The sequence below is a fragment of the Chinchilla lanigera genome, unplaced genomic scaffold (genome assembly GCF_000276665.1).
Source record: "Chinchilla lanigera isolate Chin_1 unplaced genomic scaffold, ChiLan1.0 scaffold00006, whole genome shotgun sequence".
Classification (NCBI taxonomy): domain Eukaryota; kingdom Metazoa; phylum Chordata; class Mammalia; order Rodentia; family Chinchillidae; genus Chinchilla; species Chinchilla lanigera.
The window spans coordinates 5414708-5436408 of record NW_004955407.1 but is presented as its reverse complement, the minus strand read 5'-3'; the positions used below and the strand labels follow the sequence as shown (position 1 = coordinate 5436408).

Sequence of the window (21701 nt, the reverse complement as noted above, 5' to 3'; positions counted from 1 at the left end):
CGGCTCCCGCTTCCGAGCCGCAGGCCCGGGGCCCACAGCCCGCACCAACGGCCGGGCCCACCCTGGCCTCCCGAGCTCCTCGGTACCGTAAAGCTGTGGCCCCTGGGAGGGGAAGTGGACGAGACCCGACCGGAAAGAAAAAGAGGAGGAAGGAGAGGGGGAGGAAGAGGATGAAGAAGGAGGAGGGCCCGACGTCGCCGCCGCCGCCGCCGCCGTTACCCGCTCGAGCGCCTCAGTGGCCGCCGTGTCCCCCGCCGCGCCCCGTCCTCCAGCGCCGCCTGTGGCAGAACCTGTGGGCGGTCCCCAGCAACCGCCGTGCAGTTCTGACCAACAGATGGCGAGTCTATTAAACAGACAGACTATTTAACCAGTAGCAGTGGAAGGGCGGGCATAGAAATGATTGGCAGTTAGCGATCCCCAATACCAGCTGGGGGCGTGGGTAGGAGGAGCCGGAAGTAGGGCCCAGCCGAGTGCCCCCCCCGCCCCGTCCAGCCTGGGCGGAGGGAAGGGGGAGGGAACTAGTGGAGGGGGAGGTTAGCCGAGGCAGCTACGGCGGCGGCGGCGCAGGGGCTGGTACGCGCTGGGCTGCGAGAGCCTCATGGCGGAGGAAGAGAGCGACCAAGAGGCCGAGCGCCTCGGAGAAGAGCTCGTGGCCATTGTGGAGTCCCCCCCCGGCCCTGTAGGGGTCGGGGCTTCGGGCGACTGCAGAGGTGGCGCTGGCGGCGGCGGCGGCGGCGACGACGGAGCCGGGATCAGCAGTCGGGATTACTGCCGGCGCTTCTGTCAGGTGAGGCGCCGCCGCCGCCGCTTGTCACCGGGCCTGGGCCTCTGCGCCTTTGGCGTCTGGCCGGCGGAGCGGGGCTGTGTGCTCGGTCGCGGCCCCAGCCCTCCGCGCAGGGTGCAGGGAGCCCCATCCCCCCGCCGGCACCTACCCCGCCGGGCGGGGACGGGAGCGGACCCGAGGACCTGGCGGCGCGGGGCTGCCGGGACAGTGAGAGTTGGCGGCGGCGGAGGGGCTGGCGAGGAGGGTCAGGTCGCCGGAAAGCGCTGTCCCGACGTGCCTCCCTGCCCAGACAGACCCCTTCCTGCCCGAGGGTCCCGCCTTTCCTAGGTCTCACCCTGTCCCCGTCACGTCGTGTGCAGTCTCCGCTAAAAAACATTTTCTTCCTGCGTCTCGTCCTCGCGCGGCGTTCCCCTTTCGGAGACGAGGCACGCGTCTCTCCAGCGCCTCCTCCTGTCATCCGCACCCCTCCCCCTCTGCGGGGGTCTCCTGTCATCCGCTCCCCGGTCCCGCCGAGCCAGTTCTCCAGTTGGCTTTGGCGCTCGCCCAGGGTGGTTCGGTTACTTTTTCTTTCAAGGGTGGGGCGTTAAGTGAGTGCGTGATGCTCAACTTTCTTTTTCTTAAATCTCCTTCCTTCTTGACACACGCACTCTTCCCTAATTAACTGCTCGTGGAGAACGTCCTTTTGCTTAAAACTATTGGTCAGGTTACATCACCACCCTTCTCGTTCGTTAAATTACAGTGCACTTTGCTTAGCCTGTAAAATTTAGTGTCCAAACAGTGACACTACATAATTTCCCATTAGGATTGGATGCAGTCTAGACTTTGACTGTAATGAAATATCATACAAACAATGTACTTGTTTAGGGGTAAAGTTTTGTAATCCACATTCTCATCATTTGTAATTTAAATGTTTATTCTCATTCACAACACTCTTGTTTTGCAAACTGCTTTGGAAAAAATATTACTGATCCCTTTTTCATCCTCCTCCCTTTAAAATTTATTGTCTTGGATGCTGTACTGCCAGGTTCAAATACTGACTCCCCAAGTTACTTAACCTCTTGTACTAGGAATAGTAGTTAAATGAGTAAACATGTAATGAGTTTGGATCAGCTATTAGTTTCATTCTGGTAACAAATATGAAAATCTAACAAGAAAGAGAAAGGGTGAAAATTGACAATTTTAATGCTTAAGTTTAAATTTTGATGTCATTTTTTCCCCTGGTGCCATAGATAAGTTGGAGGCTGATACCATTTTGGTATTAAAGAGTGCATCAATTTCTTTGACATTGCTTTCTACTGATTTTCTTGAAGATGTAATTTTATTTTGATAATTACATTCACTTGATTTAGAAGTTCACTGTTGTTTTAAAGCATTTGTTTCTACCAATACATTTTATACCTAGAAGCCATTCAGTTGGTAAATTTGTATCTATAGAAATTTTAAACTTTGAAAATTTGACACAATTCATGTTTTTAATGTATTAATGAGTATACTTCCAGCCTGGTTTTGGCTACCTTAGTTTTATTGTTTCATCAAATAACGTTTAATTGCTGAAGAATATGAAATTTTATTTGAGTGCCAGAACAGTTTTGGAGAACAGTTTTGAAGATGTACCTCTGTTTTGTTTCTTGATGTCAATTTTAAGACTAAAGAAATAAATATAGCTTGTGAAAAAGTGTCTAGTCATTGGCAGTAAAATAGTAAAAATTGACAGTAAAATTTAGGAACAAATGAAATTGACTTTTTAAAGGTCCTACTAGCTCCTGAATATTCAAGGAAATAAAACTGAATGAGAAGAACTGAACAGATTTTTACTGCATATGGTTGTTATGAGTGTCATTCGACTTACTTTGATGTTGTCCACTTTACCTGAAACTTCCTTCCTTACTTTCTAACACTAGATTACCAATCGATCCTCTCCTTAGTTTCTGTTTGGTTCCACCGTAGGTGAGCTTTATGAAATTATGTTCTTTATTTGAACTTTTAGGTGGAACAAAAGATCCACCTGTACTAAGTGGGATTTTATCTACTGAATAATAAAATGATACTATAACAATTCTGTTTTATTTGCTAGTAAGGGAAACAGTGGATTATAAACTCTGATTCCCAAAGGTTGTTTTTTAAAAGCTTTGGTTTCCTAATATTTACTAAGGGTAGTATTAAGTAACATGCATACATTAATACATGACTTAATCATGAATAATATTTAAAATAGGTAATAGGCACTTGGGTAGGTGACAGTTAACTAAATATATGAATTACATACACAGCGCAGTGGTATTGAGAAGAAAGGCTCCAGTTTGTCTTCCTCCTTTTAGAGGGCAATATGAATCAAAAGTCCTTGGCAGAATCTGGTGCCTTGTAAAGATGTGCCATGTACAGGATCATACTAACCAATCAATGTAAACATTACATGCCGTAACCTGAGCTGAGACCAATAATATCAACAAGTACTTAAAAAGTGATAGGGGAGTGGGGCGGGAGGAGAAAGGGACGGGGGAGCTGTAATATATACACATAAGCATTCCCCAAGATGGTTGTAAGCTCTGTGAATTGCAAACATGTACTAACGAAAAAAATTCTTGGCAGGGTGAAAGGAGAGGGGAGGGAATACTTTTGAAGAGAGGTTCTTGTGTCTTTTATTGTAATGAAAAGTAAAGCAGAAGACAAGAGTTTAATGTCGGACTGTATTATATACTCTTTTGGCCCTTTTTAGTAGACTGTCAACAGCTCTTAAATAGAATTGGGCCTTAACTAATACTTCATTTGCTTTCATGATGAAAGGTAGGGGGAAGTAACTTTCATTGAGAGCCTATTAATCTTAACTTCCTTTAGTTACATTGCTGAAGTTGATGCCTGAACAAATTTATGCCTCTTAGGTTCCAGTTAAGTGGACAAATTCGGATTTTTTTCTTGTTTGTACTTGTTTAACCCAGAGCCTTCACACTGCTGTACATCCCTAGTGCTTTTTTAACTTTTTATTGTTGAGTCAGGGTCTTCCTAAGTTACTGAGTTTCCCAGGCAGACCTTGAACTTGAAATCCTCCTGCCTCATCCTTGCAGAGTACTAGGCTTACAGATGTTTACCATTATGTCTGACTGCAAATTAGAATTTGAATCCAGCCTTCAATCTCTAATGAAAGACATACTGAAATTACAAATAACATCCTCAAATAATTTTAATGTGAAGTTACAAAGGAATCAAAAAAAGTTCCAGAAACTACTGAAGAATCATGGGTAAAAAGTTATGAAGTACTCTTTCATTTTGCCAAAATGGAAAAAAATACTTCAGGAATCATTGTTGTCTCTGACTTTTTAGTTACTATGAAAATTACCCTAATTCCTGAAAGTCATTAAAATTATCAGGTGTATTGAAAAAAATTTTGGTCATAAATTATAAACAAGATACGTTCTCAGTCTTGGCGTGGCAATGAATGTAGTGAAGAGTAAGTACTTTTGGAAACACTTTGATATGTTCATTAAAGTAGACTTTAAAATTATTTTTATTACACTATGCTTAATAGCCATCCCATGAAAATATCATTAGTATAAAAGGAGAGTGAACATACAGTGCCCAGTACTGTACTTAGCACAGACAGGATTAAATACAGACGCTATTAATATTTCTGTCATGTGAAATCCCCTGAAGGTTTAAGAGGGACATTAGAGATAATCTAATCTGTAGGTAGTTTATAGTTTGTATCCTGCAATAAAGATTACAGTTTAAAATGTGACACTTTTGAAATTCTGTTATAACATTATGTTTATTACCAAATGCTCCAGGTAAAGCACAATGATTTGCAAAACAACTATATTTTCTCTATGGCAGGGTTTTTGGAGATTTTTTTGGTGAGGCACATTCTGAAATTTCTAAATATTTTTGATTGTCATAATTGGCAGTTAGTGGATAGAGGCCAAAGATACTGCTGAACATTTTTCAATGTGCAAGACAGCCCTAACAACAAAGAATTCTTTGTCTAAAATATTAATACGGTCTGGTTGAGAAGCCCTGCTATCCCTTTGCTTTGGGACTCTAGTACTTTACATGATTAATACTCACATATATGTGAGAAAAAGTAATGATTTTTAAACAATATTTAAGCAATTAGGGCTAGAGACAAACAACAGAAAAATAGGCTTTACCTCACTATTTTTATGAAGTATGTGCAAATGTCTCTTTAGAGAAATTCAATTTAATTTTTTAAAAAAAAAAATGTCTTTATCTCTTGGTGTTGGTAGAGAATTTACATGGTAGTTCCAGCCCTATGAAAAGTTTCATAGGGTATATAGTACATTTTTACTGTTTTTTTGCTATTAATTAGAAATATCTTTTAGTTATATTTAATCTGCATTGTTTTAGAAGTCATATACAGCCTAAATATTAGGAATTACATTTTGCTACTAATAGAGACCTGATTTCAGAAGCTTAAGCAAGGTCTGCATTTCTTATCTAAAAAGTTTGAATAGACAGGGTAGGGATGGTATAATGTCATTATTATTGTACAGTTATTTGCGGTTTCTTATCAGTCATCCTTATCTCTGAATGCAGAGTTTGTTTCATGATTTCATGCAGTTGATGATCTTCCAGCTAGCACACCTGATTTTCTTGTGGCAGGAACAGGGTATCTGTGAGATAATGTAGAACCAGCCTGCTCTAAATCCTATGCAGTGACTTCTTCCAGCTTCTTGCCCATCTGAACAGAATGTTAGGAATTATTTTTTAAATTTTTGCATTTTCTTGATCAATTCATGCCTATGATTCTGTTAATAAGGAAGGAAAAAACAAAAATAGAAATTATAGGAGCAACCAGATTTTTTTTTTTTTTTTTTTTTGGTTTTTCTCCGGTACCAGGAATCGAACTCACGACCTTGCGCTTGCCAGCAGATTTTTTTTTGACACAGCTTCTAAAAAGTTGTAGTACTCGATCCCTTTGCTTCTCTATACTTATTCCCCAGAGGCAGTCATTTGTACTCTTTTAGTTCTTACGATATTTACCTCCATGTTTATTTTTATTTTTATTTTTTTTTTAACCTCCATGTTGATAGGTAATTTTTTTCCTTTAATTTGTAGATATGACCAGTTGGCCTAGCTGAGCCAGAAGGTAGGGACTGCCTTACTGTCTTACTCTTCAGCATATTCATTAATGTACTTCAACTTTAGCTCATTTTCTTCATACTCTTTCCTTCAAATCTCCCTCTCCTCCTGGTTTCTAAATTTCTTCTTATATTTTACACTCTCCAGAGAATTAGGAACTAGTTTATATTGTTTCCTTAGGAGAAGGGACATTTGGGAGGTTTTAAAATGATCTGTTTTTGACTGCTTTCATTTCAATTTTTAGAGGTGCCTCAAATTCTGAGATTTTCTGGGATTCTGTGGTCCTTCAAGCACAAATTAGTTTGTTCCTGCACTCCTGCTACTGCTGACTTGGATTCCAGTTTTTGAAGCCTGTTAAGTCAGTGACCACTCATCAATTTATATTTCCAGCTACCGGAATATAATCATGTCTCCGTTCTTTCTGCCCTTGTAGGTTTAGGTTTTGTAAAACAAAAAGATTTTTGGGGGCTGGGGATTTAGCTCAGCGGCAAAAGCGCCTGCCTGGCAAGCGTAAGGTCGTGAGTTCGGTTCCCCGTACCGGAGAAAAACCAAAAAAAAAAAAAAAAAAAAGATTTTTGGCTGTTTTTTTGGTGGGGTTTGCAGGTAGGAGTAGAAGTAAATGTGTGTATAATCTGCCGTATCTAATTAGCAGTCTCAAATTTTACTGAGTTTTCTAACTTAGTAAAATGTACTAGATGTGGAAGACGGTGAACAGTCCATTTTGAAGTGAATATTCAGCATTAGAAATAATTTCATTGCATGATTTACTTTGGCAAAATTAAATTTTTATTTCTAAATTGCAAATTAAAAATTTCAGTTTTTTAACAAATGTATTTTTAAAAAAGTTTCAAAAGTTTAGGCACATTTGGGGTGACATTTTCACTTTATAAAAGGTGAATTTCATGGGAAAACATTAACTTATTACAATTAGGAAAAACAAAGAAAAATAAACCTTCCATCATGATGGCTATATTTGAGGAATTCTTCAATCCTATTTTAGGTTGATTTTCAGAGTTGAGTTCTACTGATTTTTCATGATGACATTTATAGTAGTAAATCACTGAAAACACTCTCAATGATAAATTGTAAGAGAGTCTTTACCTGGAATCCTATTTCCCTAATTAATCATGTTTGTAAAGAACACAGTGGTATTTGGTTGACAAACTTCATTCTTTCCACGATTCTGGTTGCAAACAGTTGGACAAAAAACAAATTCAGTGGTTAGGGTCCATGTTGCCCTTATGAGAAAATTTGATTTGGTTCTCGTCTAGTTCAGTTTGTGACTAGAACTGTAAAGAGAATAGAGTTCATGAACTGAGGTACCACTGTATTTATTTATATGGAAAAGTGTGTATAAAGCTGACTATCTCCTAATGCCTGGGACTAAAAATAAGTGTTTTAGATTTTGGAATTTTTCTTTTCAGTTTTTGGATTATTTGCATATACATAATTCTTTCGGATTGAACTCAAGTCTAAACATGAAATTAATTTGTATTTAATATGTCCTGTATATGCATAGGCAGAAGGTAATTTTATTTATTAAATGTGCTTTTAATGCATGTTGCATTTTGATTTTTGTTAGTTTTGGTTTGTTTTTTTTGAGGCAAGGTCTTGCTTTGTAGTTTAGGCTGGCCTAGAACTCAGCAATCCTTCTGACTTCTGACTCAGCCTCCCCAGTGGACTGGTGGGGTTTCAGGCTTGGACCACCATGCCCAGCCTTGCATTTTGATTCTGACTCACCACCTGAGGTTATGTGTGGGATTTTCCACTTGTGGTATCATGTGGATCGTCAAGAATTTTCAGATTTTGGAGCATTAGATTTTGGATTTTTGTGTTACGGATACTCAAGCTATACAATAAAAAATACTGAAAAGACAAGACACAAGTGATTTTACTTTTGTAACTGAAAAAGACATACTTAATTGCTAGCAATGTATGGCTTCTTAGCATTATAGCTGACTTACAGTTTTTCTGTACACCTATTTATTTCTTCAGATTTTCTTGATTAAACCTATTATACTCAACAGAAATAGTACTAAAAGTCATTTTTCTTCTGCCTCAGAGATTATTTCTTACAATTAAATGCAAAGATATTTTGAATATATTGAAATTTTAATTCTTTTTCCCAAAACTACTTTTATTTTTGAAAGATACATAATTAATTAGGGGAACTAAGTAAAGGTCGTTATAGTTTGACTGAGGAAATACTAAACTTAAATAATTTAATTTATACAGAATCTTTTTCATTAGATATTTCGTTGACAAACTTTATTCTTTCCATGATTCTGGTCTACTGGTGCTCTCTAAATTACCACTCATTACTTCGCTTCAAAACTATCAGGCTAAGGATGTATGTAGGTACAGTGTTTGCCTAACATGTGAAACCTTGGGTTCAATCTCCATTTTTAATTTTTGTAGTCAGAAAGGTAGAAGAAAAAATTTTAAGAGGAGTTTATTGCTTTTATATTTTTTAATGATACATACCTGCCAAAAAGAATTGGGAAACCAGTTGTAACTGTTATTGTTGGCACCAAAATTTTTTCCTGCCAAGATGTACTCAATTGTAATTATTAGAAACAAACAACAAAGAAAGAGAACTTTAAATTTAAGAAACATATAGTAAACTATATTTCTGGTTAAGCATTTGAAAAAATATGATCAATACAATTTAGTCAACCAAGTGACATTTAAAATACATGTTAGTGTTTGATAGCAAAGATTTCAGGGAATGATAAGACATCAGTAGCAACCTAAATATGAAAAGAGGTTGACTTGTATAAAGTGTTATATAAGATTATATCAGATTCTGAAGTCTAGTGCATCCCGGTGTGGTGGCACATGCCTGTAATCCCAGCATTTGGGAGGCTGAAGTAGGAGGATTGCTGTGAGTTTAAGGTCAGCCAGAATTGCATAGTGAAACCCTGTCTCAAATAGAAAAAAAAAAAAAGAAGAAGAAGAAGAAGAAGAAGAAAAAGTCTAGTGTATTTATGCTTTGTACAGTTACCTCTCCAGCGAATATAAAAATAACTGAAGTCTAAGCAATAGAAAAACCATTGGTGTGACTGTTGAAGCTCATCACTTATGGGGGATATGCAGTGGTTAGCAAACAAGTATTGTCCCGATTTTTGTGTGTGCTTATAATAAATGTGAAGAATAGGGTTTTTATAGGCTGTGGTTATAGCTTAGTGTTATTATGCTTGCCTGGCTTGCAAAGCCTGTGTTCAATCCCATAAAGATACCTAGATTCCTGGAAACCCCATCTTAGAAGGGAGGTCTGATTGTTGACCTGTGTGGATGATAGTGAAATCAGATACATGTTTTTTCTGTTTTTGTTTTTGGTTTTTTTTTGGTAGTATGGGAAATTGAACTCATGACCTCGTGCTTGCCAGGCAGGCACTATGCTGCTGAGCTATATCTCTGGCCCAAAGCCAGATATATGAATAAGCTCACAGAGAGAGAAAATACAGAGTAGGCAAGGAAGAGGACGTGAAACTGAAGCTTGAAGAACTCTGAAGTTAAATGGCCTAGTAGGAAAAGATTAATCTTCAAGTGAAGTCTGACAAGGATTAAAGAAATAGGAAAAAACAGGGAGGTGTGCTGTTAAGAGAAGTTTTAGGGTAGGGTGTGTGATAACTGGCATTAAAAGCTGCTGAGATCCAGTCATTGAATTAACATGGAGTCTTTGGTGACTCCAAGCAGAGGTATTCTGACAGTGTAGACTTCAGGGCTACAGTGTACTGAAATGGTTTGAGGAGTGGGAGGTAAAGAAACAAAGCTATATGATATGAATAACTAACCCATAAAGGCGAAGGTAACATATGGGTGGTAACTAGAGCGATTGTGGATTGAGAATGAATGTTTAAAAGTAAATAACTGGAGAGAACTGGGTTTGTTTAAAATCTTCTGAAAATGATCCATTTGAAAGGAAGAGGTAAATCTACAAAAAAAAAAAAAAAAGATTCTATAGTATAAAATTCCTGAAGGGTAGGAACAAGATTTAAAGCATGAGTGCAGGAATTGCTTTCTGTAGGAGCTTTAACATAGAAGAAAAAGTTCATCTGTTGGGAATGCATGGATTTGCTGATTATGAACGTAGTTAACAGTAGTTTGTATCATTGTTTATCTGTATGTACCTACTAGGTGAAGATATGGAGAACATGATTCATTCACTCAGGATTGGGTGAGATGCTACATGTAATTGATCATTTGATTAACTTTGAGAAAGAGGACAGGCTCCTTTTTTGATTCCATTTGCAGTAAAATAGCATAGAGATATGAAAAGAGAAAAGACAAAAGGAAGAAAAGTGGCTATATTAGTAGACAGTGCCATTCTCATTTTACAGATCAGGAACCTAAGACTGAGAGATTAAATCACTTGACTAAGAGCCAGCCTGTGCTCTTCGCTACTGTAGTTATACGTATATGTGCGGGAATGTGCCCTTGCTATGGATTATAGTATCTATGTATGTGTATTTGATATATACTAGAGCATCTTAAAGCAGTACTACGTAGAAGTAGTGGAATGGACATTGATTAAAAAGAAAGATCCATGGCAGCAGAAAACTAAAGATGTTCATGAATGTGAAGGAGAAAAAAAATAAATATAAGCTGTCAGAAGCTACTGATGTGAAGTGATTCTCAATGCTTATTTTTCCCTCTAACCCACTCGAACAGACTCTGCTTACCTCAAAAGCAGCAGCTCATTCTAGCAGTTATTCCTAAAATACAAAAATGATGATGATAACAAACCTGTAGAAGTAATTTATCTTTATTAACTTGTGTTTTTAAGGCAAGGCAGTATGGGTATATTTTAAATGTTTATAAAAGATTTAAATTTAAAGTTTCAGTCTCTCCATGTTGTTTGAAGTTAACATTGAGAAATCCCACCAAGTAAAAGTAAAATGAATATACATTTTTGGATTTTATTATCTGCACTTTTACCATCCTTTGAAGATTTTGCCAAAGATATCCCAGATTACAGAATTTATAGTAAAGCCTACAGTTTGTATTATGCTCACAATCTTATGGTGAATGTGTATTTCATTTTCAGATTGGGGAGTAAAAAATTACAGTTTATCAAGAAACTGAAAAAAAATCTGTACCTTTTGACTTAGTCATTTTTCTCACAGTATTTCTTTTTTAGGAAATATAAATTTGGGCATAAAGCTGTTCATCATATTGTTAGTTATAACTAATGAGATGAATAAATTAAATACAAAGACCAGAAGCTTTAAAATATTTGAATGTTTTTTTCAACTCTCATGAACTAAAATATTGTTTAGCTATTACAATTAGTATTTTCAGCAACAAGGTAATGATCTGGAAAAATATAATTTCAAAAGAAAGTAAAAACATTTGTAACAGGAATTAGGCAGCTTGACCATAGGCCAGTCCATTCCCATGTACTCATGTCTAGAACTTAGAGGGAGAAAATGCTTTAAGAAAAATCTAATGAGCTAATTCAACAGAAATAGGGTTTCTCAGTGATAACCCATGAGATCCACTTGTGTACTTTAGGAATTATTTGAACCTTGTGAAATTGTTTGTGAAAAGTTGTATTTACATTTTCATTGTGAGCAGGTTCAGATTTTTTTTTTAGGAGCTGGGGTCTCATTATATTACCCACTAGCCTCAGCCTCCCAAGTAGCACGGCAAGTGAAGTGTACCATTGTATTCAGCTCAGATTCTCTTAAGAATTTCAAAACTTGCCATACCAACACACACAACCCAAAAATAATCCAAATGTATGAAAATGTTGTGAAACTTTGGTCTGACTCCTTGTGGCACAAACAGCATGACTAATTTTGCAGGTGAACTTTATTAGCGTTTGCCTGTTTGTTTCTATATTTTCTCGGACTGCTTTCATAATACAGTACAGTTGAGTAGTTTCAGTGGAGGAAGTATGGCACATAAGTTACTTTCTGGCCCTTTAAGAAAAAAATATGTCAGTCCCTGTCCTAGATTTTCATTTATTCTTTGCAACAACTTTATAAGCACTATTTTTATCTTAATTTTACAAATGATACAGCTGCAATTCAGAGAGGTTAAGTACCTACTTGTAAGACACATAATTAGAAAAGGGAAATATATCAAGATGTCGTTATATGTAGGCAGTGCAATGATGGACAATTTTTTTGACTCAAGTAGTATGGTGATTTACTATATGAGTATACATGATTTGAAATTGAGAAAAAAAGGTGTCCCTAATTAGAAGAGAACTGTGAAAATACTAAAATGCATTCATCTTGTTTTGATTTATTATTTTCTGTGAGTCATCCTGTGTTTATAGAGTGGATATACAATTTTTGCTCCCATCCTGGTATCTAATCTGAAATGTGAGGAGTAGGGTCTCGTAATCTATATTTTACACAAGCCTTCAGACTCTGATGCCAATTCTGATACATACTAAAATTTGATAACCACTGACCTTGAACATGGACTAAGAGATTAGTAGGTAGTAAGGTTGGAAAAGTAGAGTCGTCCAAATCTTGGTTCGCGTGTTTCAGTTTTATAGACCAATACTTAAGTTTTAGGGCAAAGTTATGCCATCTTTCATCATAAAATATTGTTTTAAGATGGACTAGAGTAAGTAAAGAATGAAATCCTGCATTAAAAAGGAAGCTCTCAGAGTATTCAGAAAAACAATTGAATGGGTAGTGGCAGTGAAAAAGGAGTAGCAGAACAGTTTCAATAAATAAAGCAGTTAGCATCTTTTTGGATACAAGATGTAAGAGAGTTCTGTGAAATTGCATTGTGTTTCTAATTTAAGTATCTGGAAATCTGGTGTTAGTATTAACAACAAAGATACAAAGAACAGTTAAGAGATCTAAATAAATAGTAGAGTTTTGCTTTCATTGGCTTTGAAGAGCTGGTACCTTATTAAAAAATTATTGATAATCATTAGCCACAGTGTATATAGTTTTTTAATCTTAAGGATACTCATCCCCATGTAAAAAGTTGTTTTTTTAAATTTATTTTTTTAAGAGCAAAATATATTCATTGAGGGAAAGCAACCTTCTGTGAGAGAGAGAGAGAGAAAGAGAGACAGAGAGAGAGAGAGAGGCAGAGACAGAGACAGACAGAGAGACAGAAGGGGGGCCCCAAGTGGGTTGCCCGGGGAACCTGTCTTTTCCAGGGATTTTTATGGAGCAAAACCTCGAGGTGAGGTGGGTCTGAGGTGGTGAGAAAAATGGGAAATCACAAGGTGGGCACGAGGTGGGACAAAACTATGGTCAGCCAATAAGAATTGTTCTGGTAAAATTGATTAAATCAGGATCATATGGAGAAGTGAGTCACGTAGCAAGCGGGCATGAATGCAGAACAGAACGGGCTTTTCCTACAAGGGGTTGGGTCAGTGACTCTTCAAGGTGACTGCTACCTATTTAGAATACCAATCCCTGATGTCCATCCCTAGGGGGGAATGTGGGTGCATTTGTTGATTAGTCTTTTGTCTTGAGGTCTGGCCTGCAGCAAATATATCTCCATTTGCAAAGTATCTTGTCTTCCATATTGGCCCCTTCCAAGGCCTGTCCCTGTCTGACTGCCTATAATAGTTCTGTCTACCTCAGCTGCCTATAACATTCCCCCCTCTGAAGAAACCCCACCTGCCCTGAGGGAAAATGGGGGATGACCTCTTCGGCTTTTTCAGGCTGAAAGGGGTCATAGTTGTTGATCAGCAGTCAGAGATCCTCTCCAGAGGGTGTGTCTAAAGGCCCTTGATAGACACTGGGCATTTTCATCTTGGGTAAGAAAAAACAATTAAGTTTAATGATAAAGTTTTTTGAAATATAGAAACTATTGCTTCTTTTCACCTTTTAGAAACACCTCAATACTTAAAGAGTATAAAGCCTTTAATAGAGGCTGCTTCTGTGTTTTAGTTAACTTGCTGTTTGCATGTTTGTTCTGTGGTACTGGAGATCAAACCCAGGTCCTCTTATAAGCATGCTCTACTACTGAGCTACATTCCTGCTCCTTGTGATAGTTTTAAAGTTTAAATTTAACTTCCAGGTTTCATTTTGGGCATGTCAGCCTTTTTTGGTAAAGGAGACTAATGTATCAAATTTAACCAATTAAATAATAGTGTATTCAATTTTACCAATTGAATTGTCTCCCACTGTTAAATTTACAAAGAGAAATTAACATTCTAGAGTCCAAAGAAACCCCAAATTCCTTGCTTAGAATATTGCTTCCTCAGAATCAAAGGGTCTTGTGTGTTGCTCCCTGGTTTAGAGCTAGGGATTTTTTTGAGCTGCAGCCTAAGTTATCTTCCTCTGATTACAAATAGCCTTTTTGGCCCATCTATAATCCCCAATCTTTTTGTGTCTTACAGTTCTAAGAGTTCTGAAAATCAGTAAGTGAAACATAAATTGCTGAATTCAGTAGTCTTTTAGTTTAGAAACACTAATATTTCCCTATCCTACGTTATACTGTAAAGTTCAGATCTACCTATCTATCTATCTATTTACAATTATGTGGAATATACTTGTGCCAGTAAGATTTAGTGAATCAGAAAATAGCCAATTTTATTTTCAACTTTATCAGTCAGTTGTGCTAACATCAAGAATCCATAACTTGTACTTAAATTTTACTGGTAAGACAGATCAAGTGATTCATCATGTCACTATATGCTTGTCATACTTTTAGAAGTGTGAGAATTCTTATCCCCCACAATTTTTCTTTCCTGAAAGTAGTATCTGAATTTTTCTTGCAAAGTTGACAAATTTCCATGGATGGCAGCTGGAGGTACCGAATCTTAATTGATGTTCCCTACTTTAAACTTCCTTCATATTAAAAGCGTTTAATTTCTGTTTCTTCTGTGCTGTTCGGTATTCCTGTTTGGAAATACGTGTGGACTCTAGCTGCACAGCTTCTACTCCCTCTTGTCAAGTGTGTATCACTTCCTTGCAGTGTGTAAGTCTCCAAGCATAGTCGCTATCCTGCAGTCCCTCATCTTCTTCCCTTGCCTGTGTTTTTCTATCCTCGCACTTAAGCCAAGGCATTTTTAGTCCTGTATTACCAGGGCTGCTGTCACTCCTGAAATTCTTAGGCCTAGTAAACTAAATCATAAAAGTACTTTTGTTACGCCCCTTATCTGTGTTATGTGATAACTTATGTCAGTGGGTGCCTGAAATGAAGTTGCTTTTAATATGTTTATGAAGTTTGGGTTCTTTGAAGCCCAGTAAACACAACATACCTACTCTTTCTCTAGACCTTTTTTTCCCTCTGCTTTAGTTGTTCTAAGTCCTGCATATGTTGTTCAACTTTATTGGCGGTGTAAAAATCCTCTTTTGTTACATTTATTTGACCATCTCTTTTTAGATAAATATAGCTTTTATTTTTGTTTACAATATTCCTAGGTTGGCTTTTCTTATCTTTCTTTTCTCTTTGGTCCTTTAATTATCTGTTGTGTTATCTTTCATACAAAGATAAAAGTTAAGGAACCCTAAATTCATCAGAAAGCATTCATTAATATACAGATTTTGCTCACTCACATCTTCGTGAATAACAGAAATCTCACTAGTGCAAACAGTAGTCCCCGGACTGAGCTCTTACTTGCTTCTCTTCAGCACCGCTTCTCCGGTTCATTCTCTTCAGTGGACCTGGAGTTCTTGGAGTGTTCCTTCTGTGGCACCATGTCTTCGTACACGCCACCATTCCTAATGACTATTACCTTGGAATGCCTTGGGTCTTCTAAGATAATTTCCCTGCTTTTTACCTGTGAAATCTGTACAGATTTTGTTACCTTCTATACCTGGCTTTCAGGGTGGAGGTTTTCACTAGCTCTTACTATCCGTTTTCCATTTATCTTTTAAAAAGCACTTCCCATAGTTAGATCTCCATCTGGTTCAGTCTTGAGATTTTATCCTGCAGTTACCTTTTGTCCTTGAATCAGGTACTTTCAAAACTGGCCATCTTTCCTTTCTAAGAAAACTGTACAATCATGTTCCTTTCTTTTCTAACTTCAGCTTTAAGAACAGCTAGTCCTGTTATATATATATTCCTTTTTTCTTCGGATACGTAGTGTGGCTTTTAAGAGTGAACTCCTACTCATGATGAAGTTCTGACACTGCTTCTTAACCCCTTACTAGTCCATTTATTTAAATGCAGATGATCAAAAGTTGCATTTTTTAAAATTTTATAACAAAAAAACAGCAGTTTTCTCAAATTTATTCAATAATTTTTCTGTGCATGGTGTACACATTAATAATACACAATGCAATGTTACGATCTGGACAGTTGTATCTCATCTTTTCAAATTCTTTTTGCATTATTATCTTTGAACATTTTTACATTATTCTCTCCTTTTGAACAACACACTTTATCTGGTTAGCATTTCTTTTTGTTCTTGTGTGGTATAATTTCAATAAAATGTCTAATAACAAGTGAACTCCATGTTGAAGAGTTGACAATAAGGAGATGTCTTTTTTGTCTTTCCATTTCATAACACAAACTTTTCCTCTCCTATATGCTAAAATTTCTCCTTTTTCTAGTTTATTCTTTTGCAGATCTTTTGACACTTCCTTCCTGTTCAGCTTCTGTGTCCCAAATATGTCTGTTTTGTGTTGTAAAAGAACATTACTGAGTTCTGGAGAAGTATAAAAATGATACCTCGTGTACTTATGAAAAGTTTTTATAGATTGTATCCAAAAATTACAGGTTTTCACAAATAAAACAAATATGAGTTAGTAAAAGAAAACAACTTGACTTTATTAGATTTCTCTAGAAACAAACATCAAAGGTGAATACAAGGTTTTAAATAAAAAAGTATGCCAAAAAATAGTCATTATAAAACAAATAAACAGACTTAGGAGTGTCTTTCAGGCAAACAAGGATCCCCTGGTTGAAATGACACCTGCCCAAGTGTTGCTCAAAATAGTAGGTAAACAAAGGTGCAACTGTTAAGTGGTTGGTTTATCAGCATGCCTTCCTTTTATTTAATTGTCTCACTTTTTTTAAGCGTGGATGTACTTTTTCTTTTTCTTTCTTTTTCTTTCTTTCTTTCTTTCTTTCTTTCTTTCTTTCTTTCTTTCTTTCTCTGAAATAAATTTAGTTCCTGTTGAGACTGAACAAATGTGGTATGCAGAGTGTTTGTTCACCTGTCCTTTTCATCTGACCTTCATATATTTTTCCTTGGGTATATATTTTGAGATGCCCTTATCTGCACACCAATTTTAATGTTTATGAAGGAAGTGTTTAATATGCAGTATTCCTGTCCCTTCTGATTTTGGAAACAAGTGAAAATTGACAGGACTGACAGGGAACAAAATGATTTACTGCTGTGTGTATGAGGAAAGTTAGATCTTTTAGCAGATACCCAGGCTGACTCACATGTAGTGAATGTAGAAAATTCACAGAGAGAAGAACCAAACCTGTATGTTAGCCTTGGCCTGAAGCTGGTAGGTTCTTATTAGTATTGTTAACTTTACCTCTGTGGAGAAAGGGAATTTTAGGGAAGGATGAAATTTGTCCTCATTTGCTTGTTTGATTTTTGCAGGGGGTAGGGGAACCGATCCTAGGACCTCACACATGCTAGGCAAATACTCTGCCACTCAACTGTACTCACAGTGCATAGTAGTATTTGTTGAGGACTGACTTCCTATTTTATAAACAAGAACATAGGGAAAAGCGAAAAAGTTTACTGTAAACTTTCAATGGCCAGGCATGGTGGCGCATACCTGTAATCCCAGCACTCTGGAGGCTGAGGCAGGAGGATCACTGGGAGTTTGAGACCAGCCTTGGCTACACAGTGAGCTCAAGGCCAGTCTGAACTCCATAGCGAGACCCTGTCTCAAAGAAAAAAAAAGAAAAACTAACTTCCAATGTCCAGGATTTAGGAAAAAGACAAGTACGGAAGAAGGAAATGGAGACTTCTGAGTGAGTTTTTGCTGTCTATCCTTCCTCTCTTCTTTCTATTTCACTTACCAACATAGGCATCCTGCTTTCTAGTTCTTTCTTGTGGCTTGTACAAAATGTTGGTGCTACAAAAAAGAAAAAAAAAATCATTTAATGCATGAGAAATCATTGTTCCTCATGAAATACGTACAACAATTCTAAGTTTTGAGAATTTAAGAAAGAACACTGCTAGGATAAAGATTCTTTTTAGAATAAGAGATAAGAAAGATAACTGAAGGATATTGTATACTATTCAGGTGCAAACTAGAAGAATTCCGCTTGAACAGAACATTTAAAAAACTGAAGAAGTTACAACAGATTTTAAATACCAATATTAAATCTTTTTTTTCAAAGAGTTATTTCCAATATTTTTAATGGCAGTCATCTGTAAAAGCAAGTTGGTTTTTAATGTGGAGGTAATTCTGTATAATTTGTATTATAACCTAACTATATTCTTTCATGACTCACCATACCCCCTTTATTTTTGTATGTATGTTAGATTTTAGGTAACCATCTTAACTATAAAAACTACTTCATAGGCTGAATTGCTTTATGAAATACATTTGTATTTAATATGATAATGTTCAATCTGGAATCCTTGTATTAGCAAGTATAATAACTTTCAGTTTCAAACTTATGTATATGTGATTGGTTTTTATTTTAAACTAGTTTAGTAGGATTTTGATATATTTTCTTCCCTCTTGGATAGAATGGATTTTTATAATATGACATCACTTAATTTTGTTCTTTCCCGTGCAAATTCATTATCTTCTATTAATGAGTATAAAACAGAGGGTTGGTCCTCTGCTTTTGTTGATTCAATGAATATAAAGCAGGATTTTTGGTAGAAAAATACAACTATTTCATTTTTTAAAAAAATGTGAATCATTTTCAATCTAGGAATTAAAGGTAGGTAAGAGAATGAAAGCCCAAAATAAGTAAGGAAAGCTGATAGGGGTTTTTAAATATGTTTAAATAGCTCATGTAAACGACATCCTATTATAATGTGGGAGACAGGGAACACTTTGGAATCATAGTAATACTTGAAGAAACAGAATTGAAGAGGTGCTGTCAATCTAGATATGGGCAAATACTCTTGTTTTTAAATGGGTTGTAGAACCTCGACTACTAAAAGTAGTAAAATGACTGAACAGTTTATTAAATAAACAGTTATCAATAGTTAAGCAAGGGTATTCTTAGCTCTAGCCATCATTGTGGCTTTATTAAATCAGATCAATGCAAATTTTTATTTTTACTTTTTTAAAGAAACAGCATTACTGGTAACAAATAGGAGATGATATACGCAGCTCATATTTATTTCAGCTTTTTTTTTACAGATATTCTCAGGACATTCTTATGAACAGATAGAGAAGTAGGCAGTGGGATTAGTATCAGAGTGGCTTGAACACTCTCTAGAAGGATGTACAGTACATATAACTGGAGTACTGGAATAGTCTCTGTTACATGTTTGTGTTTGAATTATTTGTATACCTTTATGATAACATAAACAAATCTCTCAGATTTGTAAGTGGCAAACTGGGAGTAAAAGTTCGTGTATTAGTGGTAAATGTTGCATTGAAGGTTTGGGCTGATGCTGAGGAATGGGAAAATTGAAACTTAAGGGAAGTAGAACTAGCTTAATAGCAATCTTTGTGAACAAGATACATCATTCTTGCTGCCTCAGAATCAGTAACCAGTGACCTCAGGTAATCACAGGCTGCCCTAATTACATTAAATGTGACGCCCCATTGATTCTGAGTGAAGCTGGCAAGGTCTTACATTTCATTCTTCGAACTACATTTCAAAGGAATATGGACAGCAATTTGGAGTGTGAACAGGATATACTTATGAGAATTGTGAAAAATTTGGATTCTCTTGAGAAATAGTTATATTGATTGAAAGGTTATATAAATTAAAAGAAATTTTAATTTAGAGAAATACTAATATAGTATGTATGTAGCTGTCTTATTTAACAGATTATTACATTTTGTTTTTATAATTTTAGAACTTCAAACTAGAAATGATAGATGTCACATTATTTGCCTCATACTGAAAAACTTTCTAATAAATGAATCTAAAATTAAGCAGATTGTCTTCTGAAGAGATGAATTATCCATCCTTAGCAGTGTTAATATTGTTTATCCCTCTGAGAGTAATAATATAGTAAGTAGTCAAACTCTGGTTGATAGGTTAGACTAGATAATCTCCAAGATTCCTTTTAACAGTAAGATGTATATAAGATATTAAGATTTAGAGTTGCCTACTCCATTTTCCATTTGAAAAGATTTAGTCTTCCCACATTCACAGAAGTTATTAAAGACAGCTGACAGGGCATAGTGGTACATGTACATGTACTGTGGGAGGCTGAGGCAGGAGAATCACAAGTTTGAGACCAGCTGGTCAACAAAATAAGTCCCTATCTCAAAATAAAAAACAGGATAGGTATATAAGTGTGTACCTGTATTCAATCTCCAGAACTGCCAAAAAACCCAAGCAAAAACCTTTTGTGTTATGGAAATACCAGCTCACAGAGTAGTGAGGTGAACAAAGGGCATGATGAGTATGTTGTACTAAGCACTGAAAAGGACCAGATTTTTGTTTTTGTTTTGAGACAGGGTCTTGGTCTGTAATTCAGGCTGGCCTTGGACTCACTGTGTAGGTGCAGCTGGCCTTGAATTCACAGCGATCCTCTTGTCTCAGCCTCCCCAGTGCTGGGATTACAGGTGTGTGCTACCACACTCAGTGAAGTACTCCGTTTTGAGACCCTTGCTACTACAGATTACATCTTTTGCAGATTCCAAACAACTTTTAAATTATTACACTCTTATTTCTTATCCATTTTTGTGGGCTTTAAAAATGATTTAAATTTTATATTCCTTTTCCTTTAAAAAAATTTAGATCAAGAAGTTTATTAACATTATTAAAGTTGCACAGCTAATAAGTGACTGAGCTAGAATTCAAACTCTGGTCTTTTCTGTTTCAGAGCCTATATTCTTTTCATAGTGTGGCCTACCTACTTGCTTCATTTATATATAATATATATGTGTGTGTATACATACACATTACATATATTGATATATGTATATATTTATATGTGGGTAAATTTTGAGGTAAGTTGAATAATGCAGCAGAGAAAGTAAGTGCAGAATTACATTTATAAAATACCCTCTAAAATAAATGAGAACATGGAAATTTGAGGGAAAAATTTGGAACATATAATACTAACTTTCAAAAATGACTTAATTTTTAAAGTTCTTCAGTCTTTCCTTGTCTTTCATGACTTTGACACTTTTCTTTAAGTACTGATTAGTTGTTTTGTAGAGTATCTATCAGTTTGTATTTGCCTGCTATTTTCATGTGATTAGAATGAATTTATAAATTTTTGGCAAGAATACTGCTAAACTAGGAATGTCTGTTAGTGTGTCACACCAAGAAGTGCATAACTGTGATATGTTTTATTACTTACTGGTTTATTGACTTTGATGATATGCTTAAGTTTGTGTTCATGGGTTTTCTCCACTCTAAATTCACTCTCTTTGTATCTGTAGTTCATAATTGTCTTGGATCCACTGAGACTGTAAATCTTGCTTTACAGGCTTGCACTTAGTAATAGCACTGGCCCATGGGTTCTATAGTATTTCTTTTCCCTTCTGCATTTATTAATTGTGATTCCACTGTGAAGAACATTCTCATCAACATGTATTTATTTATTCAATTTATTTGCAACAGAATGGACTTATGGATATTTAATTTAGTCTTTAAAGTCCAATATTGTTATTTATTTTGTTGCTCAGATTGTTCCACTTTTATCAACTAAGATACTCTCTCAGGTTGGCCGTTGTGTTCTTATATCTTTGGGCTTTTTCAAAGCATCTCTTTGCTTCCTAGCACCACAAGATATTGTAAACTCAGCTGGTGTTTTCCTTGCTCC

At 36.5% G+C, this 21701-nt stretch overlaps 2 protein-coding genes and 1 long non-coding RNA gene across 7 annotated transcripts in view; 1 reads left to right on the top strand and 2 right to left on the bottom strand.

The window, feature by feature from the left end:
* Positions 1-1455, bottom strand: part of Cggbp1 (CGG triplet repeat binding protein 1) — an 8760-nt gene extending 7305 nt beyond the window's left edge. Inside the window, exons 1-2 of one of the 3 annotated variants that reach the window (XM_013503658.1) lie at positions 933-1455; positions 220-343 (exon numbers count right to left, since the gene is read on the bottom strand). In XM_013503658.1, the coding sequence (XP_013359112.1) occupies positions 233-343; positions 933-1277 (456 nt within the window). In that variant the 5' untranslated portion in view covers positions 1278-1455 and the 3' untranslated portion in view covers positions 220-232. The other 2 variants (XM_005375528.2, XM_005375529.2) reach the window with 2 other exon arrangements.
* Positions 501-21701, top strand: part of LOC102023555 (zinc finger protein 654) — a 79412-nt gene continuing 58211 nt past the window's right edge. The window contains exon 1 of one of the 3 annotated variants that reach the window (XM_005375530.2): positions 501-787. In XM_005375530.2, the coding sequence (XP_005375587.1) occupies positions 599-787 (189 nt within the window). In that variant the 5' untranslated portion in view covers positions 501-598. The remainder of the gene's footprint in view (positions 788-21701) is intronic. The other 2 variants (XM_005375531.2, XM_005375534.2) reach the window with 2 other exon arrangements.
* Positions 9288-21701, bottom strand: part of LOC102024761 — a 78338-nt gene continuing 65924 nt past the window's right edge. Inside the window, exons 4-5 of the long non-coding RNA XR_001230983.1 lie at positions 17801-17856; positions 9288-10596 (exon numbers count right to left, since the gene is read on the bottom strand). This is a non-coding gene — a long non-coding RNA (uncharacterized LOC102024761). The remainder of the gene's footprint in view (positions 10597-17800; positions 17857-21701) is intronic.